General features: G+C 39.5%; 2 protein-coding genes across 2 annotated transcripts in view; both read right to left on the bottom strand.

Annotated features, from left to right (window-relative positions):
* Positions 1-3,608: 3,608 nt before the first annotated feature.
* Positions 3,609-8,115, bottom strand: LOC139945410 (2-hydroxyacylsphingosine 1-beta-galactosyltransferase-like). Its single transcript, XM_071942761.1, has 5 exons — positions 7,534-8,115; positions 5,874-6,186; positions 5,141-5,369; positions 4,204-4,423; positions 3,609-3,911 (listed from the first exon to the last, which is right to left on the bottom strand). Exons 1-5 carry the CDS (start codon positions 7,989-7,991, stop codon positions 3,626-3,628), a joined length of 1,506 nt encoding a protein of 501 aa, XP_071798862.1. The 5' UTR covers positions 7,992-8,115; the 3' UTR covers positions 3,609-3,625.
* Positions 8,116-10,976: 2,861 nt separating this feature from the next.
* LOC139944767 (uncharacterized) overlaps positions 10,977-13,435 on the bottom strand; it is a 53,636-nt gene continuing 51,177 nt past the window's right edge. The window contains exon 39 of the mRNA XM_071941872.1: positions 10,977-13,188. Coding sequence (XP_071797973.1) covers positions 12,931-13,188 — 258 coding nt within the window. The 3' untranslated portion in view covers positions 10,977-12,930. The remainder of the gene's footprint in view (positions 13,189-13,435) is intronic.

The raw sequence follows: 13,435 nt of genomic DNA, 5'->3' as shown, positions 1-13,435 counted from the left end.
GATCGCGGTTATTCTTCTGCATAATATCAGCCACGGAAAACGCCCCCACATCGCTATCACGCGCCCTAAGGCTAAATGACGAAGGTTGGTCACAAGATGGCGCTGTTGGTAGCGGCTGTCGGACGGAAAGCCACGATCAAAAGACTATAGAACCAAGTCTAACATCACCTTGGACCAAGCACACACGCAGACATGGAAAGCTTACGTCACTGCACGTTTATCCAATGAAATCATTGTGTACAATGTAACCATTGGGTCTGTAAAACCAGTAGCCATACCTGTCTTTTTTTGCAAAAATATAGATAGGGAACCAGTCTACTGTTTAATCAACTTGGCTGGTTTGGTTGGATGTAAAATAGCCAGAGACCTGCCTCGTGTAGATTCACCTTTGACCAGTGTATTATTAAGAGTATTACTCACCTCCAACTACGTCTAAGGCCAAGAAAAAAAATATATATACCAGTTTATCGTTCGGGTTTTTCCAAAAAGAGGAGGATGAGGTACTTTTAATGTTTTATTTTTCATTTCTACCAAAGGTGGCCACCGAGCATTTTTATTCAAAATTCCCACTTATTTAGTTTAAAAGTCACAGCTTGCTTTGTGTAGTTACAAGTTCTTAAACGATTAACGAGTTTAATGAGAAATACACAGAAGAATTTTCTTTTAAAACAAAATTGAAATAACAAATTAAAAAGGATGTGGCCTCAAAAAAGGATGAGGAAGGGGACGATCATTTTTTTTTTCTTCTTTTTTTCTTTTTTAAACTAAGGTACCGCCTTTGTCTGTTAACCAATAGTCATAGGCCTATTATTTGAGCTGGAGCTCTTCCTGTATTTTTTAACCTGTCCCTTAAAAAATAGTTTTGAAACAAATCGTAAAAAAATTAAGCAATTTATGGTGTCATAGGGAAATCTTTCCCGCATATGGGTAATGATCATGGGCTGCATGACAGCATGATTTCAAAAGAGGGCGCTATCAGAAGAAGTTTGTGCACCGTTCGCTGAATGGGGGACAGAATCTCATGTCACACCGGTGTCGCATGCAATTATCTCCTCTATGCAATACTATCCGGAGGACATTATTGCATATGCAATAATGTCCGCCGGACGGTTTTTACATATGCAATCGTGTCCGCCCGGACGCTGCTGTATAATGCAATTGTGTCCGCCCGGACACATTTGCATATGCAGTTGTGTCCGCCCCGTGCAAAACCGTCCTTGCAGTAAATTAAACGCCCTTGGTAGACGGAACACGTTCGTCATGGGAAATGTTCGGCCGTTGGGTATTCGCTGCAATCATAAAAATACGTGAATATTCATGCTGCATATACGTAGGTTCAGTGCATGCACGTTCGCTTACGCGCGCACATACATGTACAGTCATGTACATGTCCGCCGGACGGTTTTTGCATAGCCCCGGACACGATTGCATATGCAAAAGTGTCCGGAGCGGACAGCATTGCATGGCGGATACAACTGCATCTGAGAGCGGCTTGTCCATAAAGGCAAGAAAGGTCTAACAAACCTGGAGGAAATACAGATAAAGGTCACTGTGTGGTTATAACGAATACTGTTTGACTTCAAAGGTTGAAAAGATACAAATCAGCAGAACATTTTTGCCCATAATAAAGGAAGAAAAGGTCTAACAAACTTGGAGCAAAGACAAAAAAGGTCGGTAATATACTAAATACTGTTTGACTTCGAAGGTTAAACAGATACAAATCGGCAAACACGTGTGTTAAAAAAACATCTAATTGTATGATGCTTTTTATAAACTCTGCTTTATTTACCTCAAGTACCGGGTGATTGGTGTGATTATCTTGTTTGATCAGAAGCATAAGTGGTCCTGTTTATTACTGGATGTTTGTTTGGCTTAAAAAAAACTTTGACTTATCGTACGTGCTCGAATGCATTTTTCTTGAAAAATTATAGCCTTGATTCAAGGTAATTAAAGGCAGTGGACACTATTGGTAATTACTCAAAATAATGTTATCATAAAACCTTTCTTGATTACGAATGATGGGGAAAGGTTGATAGTATAAAACATTGTGAGAAACGGCTCCCTCTGAAGATTTAGAGACCTCAGATTTAGAGTTTGAGGTCTCGAAATCAAGCATCTGTTGAAAGCACACGACTTCGTGTGACCATGGTCCATCAGGGATTTTTGTTTTTTCTTTCATAATATCTCCCAACTTTGATGACCGATTGAGCTCAAATTTTCACAGGTTTGTTATTTTATGCATGTGTTGAGATACACCAACTGTGAAGACTAGTCTTTGACAATTACCGATAGTGTACAGTGTCTTTAAGCCGACTATATAAAGCCCCTTTCACACGGACGCAAGTTAGCAAGGGTCCCTTGCTAAATTATAGCAAGTTGGTTATGCAAATTAAAAAGATGTACCTCATAAAATCCCATCAATTCCTGTAGTGTCCAAGGTCCCTTGTCCGACATTGCTACATGTTGTCAGAGGTCCAGAAAGTTTTGACCATTGACGTGCGCGAAACCATCGTGTGATTGAAAGTGTTGTACTGTCACCCGACGAAAACCATGCACTTAAAGCCAGTGGACACTATTGGTTATTGTCAAAGACCAGTCTCCTCACTCGCTGTATCTCAAGACATGCATAAAATAATAAATCTGTGAAAACTTGAGCTCAATCGGTCATCGAAGTTGCGAGATAATAATGAACGGGAACAAAAATTGTCACACGGAGTTGTGTGCTTTCAGATGCTCGATTTCGAGGCCTCAAATTCTAAATCTTAGGTCTCGAAATCAAATTCGCTGAAAATTACTTCTTTCTCGAATACGTCACTTCAGAGGGAGCCGTTTCTCACAATGTTTTATACTATCAACCTCTCCCCTTTACTCGATACCAAGTAAGGTTTTGTGCTAATAATTATTTTGAGTGATTACCAATAGTGTCCACTGCCTTTAAAATAGAAATATTAATCGTTGAGACTGTCCTTTGATTTTGTAGCAGTCTCAGTAGACCTCTGTGCTTTCACTATTAATAGTGGTTTCATTGTTCTTACTTGCCATTAGGGTTACGCCACAGTTCTGCTGTTAAAGCCAGTGGACACTATTGGTAATTACTCAAAATAATTGTTAGCATGAAACCTTACCTGGTAAAAACGAGTAATGGAGAGCTGTTGATAGTATAAAACATTGTGAGAAATTTTCCACAAATTTGATTTCGAGACCTCAGATTTAGAATTCGAGGTCTCGAAATCAAGCATCTGAAAGCACACAACTTCGTGTGACAAGGGTGTTTTTCTTTAGTTATCTCGCAACACCAACGGAACGAACAATCCAGCTCAAACTTTCACCGGTTTGTTATTTTATGCATTATGATACACCAAATGAGAAGACTGGTCTTCGACAATTACCAATAGTGTCCATTGTCTTTAAGTCATTAAATGTAACTAACTTAATTGTGTTAGTATTATGTAATAATTGAATCGGTAATAAAAAGAAGATGTAAATTTGTTTTTACCTTTGTACAACGATAAACACAAGGCGTGTGAATTTGTTTCCGATTGGTCTCGGGAAAACACCGGCTGTAAAGGGACAGTGCGAAGCACACATTGCTATATGGGACCACAAGTCCAAACAGAAATAGAGTTCACTCTTTTTTATGTTTTCCTGATTGTTCATTGCGCGTACATCTTCGGACGCAACAGAAATACAACAAACAAACATTGAAACCTAAGATCAAAGCTAGAATCAAAACAAGGAACAAATAGACGTCAAGTAGATTACTGAAATAACTATCATTGATTGGAGGACGGAGATGGTCGCCTCCAAACTTGGTCACGTGTAAGATCCAATGAGCTTGCGTCTCAGCTGGGAGCGCAAATGACGTCAGGTCACTCAAAATCCTGGATGCGTGTAGCGCCCTCTCGCGAAATCTGAGAGATGAAGAATATAAAGAAAGACTTTAAGGCACGCTACACTAGTGGTTATTACTCAAAATATCATTGTTAGCGTAAAAAGTTACTTGTAACAAGCAACAAAAAGCTGTTGAAAGTGTAAAACACTGTGAGGGACGGCTCCCTCTGTATAGTTTTTGAGAAAGAGGTAATTTCGCACTCAATATTCAGACCTGAAAGGACTTGGTGTCAAGTCTACCAATGAGCCGCTTGCCGTCTTTATAATACATACATGTGAAGCCGATCGACTCATCACAAGTTTAATATTTACCTTGGTTTCTCCACAACTGTTGTGATGGCTGAACTCAATGTTTGTGGTGTGACTTCGTTGAACTCCAGGGCGATGCCAAAACCATAAGCAACCACTTTGTCTATGTTCGGGAATTGATCAACCATGAGAGGTATCCCAACAACTGGAAGCGCCGCCAACGTTGCCTCCACGACGCTATTAATTCCACCGTGAGACACAATTGCTTTGGCGTTCGTGTGGTCTGCATAAAGAGGCAAGTCAAACCATTAACGTGTAACAACCAGTGTTCATGTAGCAAAATAATAAAATGTCATTTCCCCGAAGTCTAAAAGACTAACGTGAGGCACAATTGCTTTGGCGTTCGTGTGTTCTGCATTATAGTGACAAGTCAAACTATTAACGTACATTTTTAACAAAATCGCAATAACTGACGTAAGTTGTCATGCTGCGAAAACGTAAAATAATGTCAAATCGATGTCAAATGTTTCAATGATGCAACTTGAGACCCGGTTTATATTACTATGATTTGAGTTTTAAGAAATAACAACATCATTCAGAAAATCTTCTTTTCTTTTCCTGCCACTAAGTGCTAAATATCAACGCATACAAAGTAAAAAGATGCTATTTACTATGATGGAGACTTCACACTTCTGCGAGGCCTGACCAATATCTGGGTCATTATTACCGGAATCAAATGACCCTGAATTGGGTCAAAGTGGAACACAATCAGAGATTAAAACATCCGGGTCACAGTTGATCCTGACCCGGGTTCTGTGAGCAGGCCTGACCCATCAGGGTCATTTTGACCGGAATCTGTGTGAAAAGGACCCTAATTGTGTCAACGATTCAATTTGTTTTACCACTTTCTGGTTCAGCCTGACTCGAAAATGGTCTGACCCACTTTGGAACACAGTATCCGGGATAATTCCGATCCGGGAGTTTATAAAAATCCACTTACTCATGATCTGCGCAAGTGGCACCCATTTAACGATCTTGACATTGTCTGCTAGTTTGATGTTAGACATGTCTCCGTTGGTCTGCCACAGCACCCGGTACGGTAGCAGAGCAAACCCATCAGCAAACATCTGTAACGTGTCTCGTTCCATGACAGCGAAGTAGCTTCCGAATGAGCAGATAACAAAACCAGCCGGTGCCGTTTCCAAAAAGTCAGCCACATCTTCGTTAACCTTTGAGAGGAAATTTGTGAAACAATGAAACAAACTTCAAGTTCAGGGTGTCCTAATACCGTTCCGAAAATACGCTTTTTCCATCTCTTTCCTTTTTTTTTTAAAGCAGAGAATGATGTCTGAAACAAGCAGGATACCCCCTCCCCCCCCCCCCCCCGGTTGTACATGTGACTTTGTACTTTAGCCAGTAACCTTGTTTGGGTGAACATGTGGGAAAAGTAGGTACAAAACTTTATGCTTAGAAGAAATGTGTTAAAACTCTAAACACTGTTTACAAAGAGATTTTGGCAAGACGTCACCGCCTTATGGCCCTTTCGAATCCACGGCTTCAGCTCGAATTTCGGCGCAGGCTAGCTAAAGCCCCGCGGTTGTTTCGACAACATTGCGCTTGCTTTGTGTACTCGCTCATCAGGGATTCAGACGAAAAAACGGAGCCTGAAGCCGAATCCAAATCCGAATCTGCGGTTTCGAAAAGGGCCATTTTTGCAGATCTTGAAAACCTACCACTTGGTTACTTGGTAACCCAACAACGGGGTTGATGAAAACTGTGTTGGGGTTAAGTGGGCGGGCCGTCTCCAGTGGATAATTCCCATTGACGAACATTATCTCAGCTTGGCGCTGAGAATCCAGCATACTCATCTCAGGCTTGATGTTGTGTTTGACTTTCAGTGGATAATACATTTCCAGATATTGGCGTAGAAGAAAGTCCTGCACGCCGTAGCTTAAGACATTATGGACCCGTTGAAAGAAGGTCATTTCGTTGGTGTATCTTGTGGTATACTCTGGGATGTATGATGGATCTGCTGGGACTCCGTAACTTCAAGGAGGGAAAACAAGATACGTTTCAACGTTTCAACGTACTACATGCATGGCTTCTTAAGTTTGTTTGGGATTTGGGTTTTTTTTTTTAAGGGGTGTAAATTAAGTTTACGTTTTCAATGTCTGTAATAATTGTTTTTGTTACTAGCCGTAAGATTTACCAGAGACACCCTAGTCTTACACTGCTACAAATAAAATACTCAGAGCGCTTGAGCACCGCTTAAGTGAAAAGTATTAAAGGGTAGTTTTAAAGGGTAGTGTGGTCAGTCAGAAGCCACAAACTGCAATAAACACCGGACAAATACCTTCTCTGATAGCGACAAAAGTATACTGAGTTCTTTGAAATGCATGACGCTCCAACAACTTTCGGATCAGAATTGACCCGGGTCAGCCTTCATCCGGATTTCGGACCCGAGGGGTGACCAGTTTCCAGATCATATTGATCAGGAAAGTTGTTCATCAACTCATATCAGCAGGCAAGGGTGTTTGGGTACTATACAAGTCGTTAGACTGCACTTCCCAAATATTCGAAGTTTAAATTTTGCAAACAATACGGACCAAAAATGTATGTGACAAGGTATTAATACCTTGAATTCAAATGGACACTCGGTGTTTTTTTTTTTTCATTAATTGATTATTCCAAAATGAATTTCAATCCTTAATCCCCCACATTCCCCAAATAACAAATGAACGAGTCTTCTTTTTGAAAGCGTTTGATTGGATAACACGTATCACGCAGCAATGTTTACAAATAAATAAGTAAATAATTTTACATATCAGGAAACTGCGGGATTGTCCAGTCCCTATCCCGCGGTGAGGCACAGGTTGGGGGAGTTTTCTGGTGTTAGTCGATGGGGCCGAGAATTAAAGGAATCTCAAATGATTTGAACTTGAATCAAGTCTACGAAGGCCTTGACAAAAGGCTAACTACATTTAGGCCTAACATACATAAATGTCGCACTGCTTAAAGTAGCGCATTTACTAAACAAAATTGTGGTTAAGAGCCTCGAATTCAAGTTCTGGTGCTAAGTCACCAGAGTGTGAGTTCGAATCCCGGTTGTGACACTTGTGTCCTTGAGCAAGACACTTTCATATAATTGCTTCTCTCCACCCAGGGGTATAAATGGGTACCTGGTTGAGGTTGAGGGTTGGGTTAGGTTGGGTTGAAAAAGCCTTTGGAGCGATATAAACTGTCCTCGGGTTGTATACTCCCAAGGGAGCTGAGAGATATTAAAAGGGATGTTATTGGCCCTGTAAACAGGGCACTAATGAAAGGCGCATTGATACAGTTATTGTGAAATGCGCTATATAAGAACTGTTGTTATTATTATTATATTATACTTACTACAGTCTGTATTCGGCTGGTATTATTGGTAAATTACTGCACAGGACAAAAGGTATGTCCAGTTTCTGAGCCAATAACGGATTGCAAATTTGACCGGAATCGCCGACCAGCATGTCAAACTCCTCCGATCTCAGCTTCGCGATGGCGAGGTCGTCCGAGAGCAAGTCGTCACATTGTCCTAAAAATACATCGACTATAGGAGGGTTTCCGTAGACAACGGAGTCGTAAATCGAGTTGAATATAAAGAAACCATTTCTGCTTTCACCTCTCAGCGTGGTGCGGGATAATTCGTTTGCTGCGTTCATTTCGTCAGTCTTGGTGTAGCGTGTTTTGAAGACGACGTGCGAGAACAAATCCGCGTCGTCTGCCCGCTGCCGTTTTGGTGCACCGTTTGAGGATAAGAAGGTAACATGGTGGCCCAGTCGAACCAAAACTTTTGCCGATTGGCTTAAAGTCATGAAATGGCTGCCGGTCGAACCGAAGGGAAAGTAGAGAAACTTGTACTTGTCTGAAGTCGGGGATACCGCATTTGTGTCTTGTGGTACCAAAATGAAGCAAAAACAAAGCACTACAGTGGTTGAAAACACGGACGGTGCCATTTTTTCATTTATGCCTCCGGTATAATAAGTTGGTCTATATATATATATATCTATAATATACAACCATGGAGGCAGAAATAAACTACGTCGATGGTACAACTCTTTGACCCGACTGTAGATAACAGATTCAAAGCTCAAGGACTGTGTTTAAACAGGCGATTTCGGCACCTTGCAAACTCGCCACCTTACACACTCGGTACCAGCACAGTTGGCACCTAGCAAAACTCGGCATTCACAAACTCGGCAAACTCGGTAATCGTGTAAACAAAAGACTGGCTAAATATATAAATAGATTTGTGTGTTTGTGTGTGTGTGTGTGGTATATCTTTCTTCATTCGATTGTGGTATTTTAAGGTATTTTCTTGATGGTTTTGAGTCACTCTGTAAATAGCTAAGCTGCATATTAGGGCAGAGTAAAATAAATAGCATGTCGCTCGTCCCTGCCTGCTCCGATTTTGGACGCCGAAACGATTTTCATTTTTATTTGTAAATAAAAAAACAAATAAAAATCAACTTGTTTTAACGAAATCTATTTTTGGGAGTCAAGAAAATCCACTCCACAAAAAACTATATATGTGAACGCCAATATTGTTGTTGCTATACAAACTGTGGATATTTGTTTAGAATTGCATTTATGGCTCTCCATAGTTTTCCAAGACCGGTTGCCAAAATCCCGGGTTGCAGGGTCTATTATGGCGGCAATCTAACACATGGTGGCCATCTTGAAAAAAAAAAAAAACTTTTCCCACATGTGCACTTGGCCGTGGTAGGTTGCGGTACGGAAGGTTAAAAGGACATAAAATATCTGAACAAATCGTGAAGTTATTTTCATCTCCAGACTTTTGCCGTTTATTTATTTAGTTATTCATTTAAACCTTTAGACATATGATTGTCATGATTATATACCTCCAAAACACTGACTAAGTCCCACTAGAGGGCGCTACTACATACAAAAGTCAATCAATATAAATGCCTCGAAGTTGAGTGGTTTTCCTTTTAGTTTTGCGAACTTAAGCCCGGTTCATACTTCCTGCGAATGCGAATACGAAGCGAATTTTACGTGAATTTGACGTCACACCCTCCTTTCGCAGCGATTATCGCAAGGGAGTTGAGAGGGCAACTGCTGCGAATTGCCCGTTGCGAATTTGTGACGTCAAGATTCGCTTCGCATTCGCATTCGCAGGAAGTATGAACCGGGCTTAACACGGTCGGCTATTTTGTGAAATTTGATTCCACAAAATGGCATGCCGTGTTGAGTTCACGACGTATAAGGAATAAAAACCGTGCAATGTTGAGGCTTTTTTTTTGTGGATCATTATATTCTACTTTTAATTTTTTTTCCAATCATATGGTTTTCAAACGCTTTCCATGGACCAACTCGCGATCCAAGGCAACATGTCCCTTTAATATAAGGGTTTGCATTGCCTTTAAATGGACACACATGGATTTATTTCTCGCCATTTTACATGGACAGTGTTGGGGTGGCGTCACTGAACATACTTATACATATTAATCATCAATTTGGTCTGAACATGTGACGTCATACTTCGAGGCTCGTGAATTACGCCAGAGAGTGGCCTCAAACCTTGCCCATAATCACCTGTCATCTACATTGAGAAAGTGCAGTGCCTGGAGTGCCAAACGTCACATCGGACCAATCACAACACAGATACTGAAAGCTTACGTCACTGCACGTTTATCCAATGACTTCATTGTATCAAATGAAATCACTGGTGGGCTGAAAAGCAAGTAAGCCTATTATGTTTACCTCTGTGGATAAACACAGGGGACCAGTCCATCAACACTCAAGCTTTGGGCTCGACTTTCACAATTTTTTGAATGAAGGCTCATCATGGCGACAGATTTCCTTCCACTCTCGACCCTGAAAATGACATTTATCTATAAAACAACCAAAGAATGGTCATGCAAGGTTACAAGCCAACACAAAAAAAACACGTTCTCCTGAAGACGAGCAGAGTATACTGCTCGAAACGTCGAGACCAAACCGGCTCTTTTCAGAGCCAACACTCACCCTAAGAGATTTACACATGGTTCCCGCACGTTTACTATTTATTTATAGTTTCTTCTTTTTTTTCTCCACACCATGCAAAGCTTCAAACAATACTAACAAAAAAAAAAACTCATTTTATGTAAGAATTATTAGTTATGTATGCAAATTTATTCCAAAACTGTAGCTCAAAATTTACAATGATTAAATGACAGAAACTGAACCAGAATACGAGCATGGATTTGTACATGATGGGGAATATTTTTCTACATTCGTTGAATGTCGAGACACGTTTTGATCATTCTTGGTATTGCGATTAATAAAAACCCAGCATAGAGCCTGTAGTTCATGAGGCCGATCCAAAAGGATGAGTTTTCACAGTAATTACCGAACCTTAAACCAAAGTATCAATGTATAAAACAAACTTCTTAATTGAAGAAAATTTAAAAGCGATTCGTTGGTATTGTGCTCCACATTGAAACGTGAATTTCGCACAATGCAGTTAAATCAATGCAGTACAAATGCAGTACAAATCAGTTTGAATTTTGTAGGCGTTGTGTTGACTCACAAAAGTACATCACTGTGGGGCATTCTGTAGTTCTTTCATTTGTCCCCGCACTTAACAGTTTTCCCAAAGACTTTGTACTCACACTTTCCTTGTGGAGTACCCCAGTCTCTAGAATTCCCATATGGATCGTTTTTTTTTTTTTTTTCCCTAGGGTACCGAAACTGAGCGAAAACATAGCATCGTGAAAACGCAAACGCCGAGGGAGTTTAGTTTTTAAATAACAGTTTTTAAGGACAATTTTTCTAAGAAATACATGTACACAACACGGTTCAGGAGTAATGTGTGTTTATTTCTGTTTGTCAAGTAAATACAAAACGAATTTAATAACCTAACTTAACCTAGAGAAGTGATACCAACAATTTGGGTGTGAACTCCTTAGTCTTATCAGACCACATTACTGCGAAATATTCCCAAAAATATTCCATGTATCGTTTGCGTTCACAAACAAGTAGAAAAATACGAGCTAAAGGTAATAACGTGGGTTTCGAGATACCCTACTAGAAGGCAACTTTCATGAGTTTTTTGTTTTGTTTTGTACGACTATTTCTGTATTGGTTTCAAGGGTTGTAATAATGTTTGGTCCAACAGTAGATGACCTAAAATGGAGTTTTCTAAAAGTTTACTGGATTTTTAAAACGAAATGCATCGAAAAAAAACTACCGGGGAGTTGAAATGTCAAAATAATAGATGTACACATGCATTCAATATTACGTTGATCGTAGAAGAGAAAAATTACAAACCGTTTATTTTCTTATTTTCTTGCGAAAGAAACGGAGGTTAAATTTTGTGTGAAAACAGCCATTATCTGTATGTTTATACAGGCGTTTTATGACTTAGCGGTCTAGCACACCAGAGTGAATTTGGGTGGCTATGGTCTTCAGAATGTGGGTTCGAATCCTGGCCATGACATGTGTCTTTCAGCAAGACACTTATTAACGATAATTGCTTCTCTTCACCCATGGGTAATTTGGTACCTATGAGGGCAAAAATGGTTCTTGTGGTTGATTGAGCCTAATGCCCTAGCAGCACATGCTGTAGTATTCCCCAGGGAGCTGCGATGGTTTCAATAATAAATTAAGCAGCAGACACCTGCGCCATGTCTTACATCAAAAGTTGTTTATATTAAACTCGAAAGTTGTTGCAGTTTCCGCGTTCTTGTTGATTATTTATCACCCATCAAAGTTGAGGTATTGGCTTATACAAATTTTTGTATCAAAGTTCAAGTCAGAAAGATTCCGAGAACATTGTTAAGTTCTTGTTTTTATTGAACCAAAATCGAGTCCACCAAAAACATGTTGCAGCATTCTGGAGTTAATACTACTTTATAAAAAAGACCACCTTATATATTAATCACATTAAATCTCACAAGATCTAAAACTACTATATTATTATTTTTGTAAAATAAAATAAGGAAGAAAAAAAAGTTACAATAGGTTAACACCCTACGAGCACCAGGTTATCGATGAAAGGCATTTACAGAAAAATTCAAAATCAGCTATAATAAAAAAAACGTTTAAAAAAAAAGCAATTTTACATTGTTTATTATTTTCCTTTAAATATAACACAAGATAACTAGCTCATCTTTTTTTTTTATTCCACACTAAAAAAATAACAATGGTAATAATTCATCTACAACAGTTATTCAAATTACTTGTTTTAAAAAGAGTGAAAATTGCTGTTTGTGATCGTACATATAAACATAACAAACTGTGATTATTTAAGACATGTTGTGTTTGAATCCTCTAAAGCAATGCATGCACTATTTTTTTATTACGAATAAATGGATTAAAAAAATCACAACGAATGGTTTTCGCTACATTTTTAGCATAATAACCATTATGTACAAGTTAAAGGAGCAACAATTATTTATAATAATGAGTTGTGGTATGTTGGAAAATTTAAAAATATTAATTTTCAAAATATGAACTTTGTGTCATTTTTGTTAAAATACCAGCCGGCAATCGCTTAAGATGATCCATGACTATGTTTAATGATCATGATGACATCAGGAAGACTTTGCATTAATTTTTACGAGGAATTTAGCGGACTACATTATCTAAGGCACTTGTATCACCGGTTTTCGATTTGTTTTGTTTTTTACAAAAATAATTCGGCAGTTTATGCTGGTCTTCGCTAATTGCGGTATAATCGGCACTTTCTTCTTTTTTTGTATAATAACTGACTTAAAATAAGATTGTGTATACCTGGTTTGTGACTAAAGTTTATCTACTGCCGCGCATGCAGACTTGGCACCTACTGATGCGGGTTAGCAGGGCACCAGCTTTGAGGGTTTCGGACGTTGGGGAGCTGAACTCGTCGTCAGAGTCGACCGTGGTCAGCCAGAAGCTGTAGGTGGTGGCGTAGTAGTTGCAGCGGCCGTCACCGTGGCATTCAATGAAGGGGGAGGAACGGAAGTCTTCTAGGCAGGAGCCGGGCGAGGAGAGAGCCTGGCCGGAACCTTCTGCTCCAGCTCCGGTGTGCTGTAAAGAAGAAACCAAAAGTATTAATAATCCTCAGTTCTTATATAGCGCTTTTCACAACCCTAAAAGGCTGTATCAAAGCGCACAGTTATTTTCATGCAAGGTATGTGGAGCTACGATTTGAAGTATGAGACCTGTTCCTTGAAAGCAGCGTGTAATGGTTTACAAGGTGCGGTGGCACATTATGCAGTCAAGTATTCGTCATTAAAGAAGTAATTGTAGTTTTGAGGTATATTTTTATGGTACT

Source organism: Asterias amurensis, chromosome 12, assembly GCF_032118995.1.
Source record: "Asterias amurensis chromosome 12, ASM3211899v1".
NCBI classification, from domain to species: Eukaryota; Metazoa; Echinodermata; class Asteroidea; order Forcipulatida; family Asteriidae; genus Asterias; species Asterias amurensis.
Note: the sequence above shows the minus strand (reverse complement) of the source record. Positions and strands in the feature narration are given on the sequence as shown.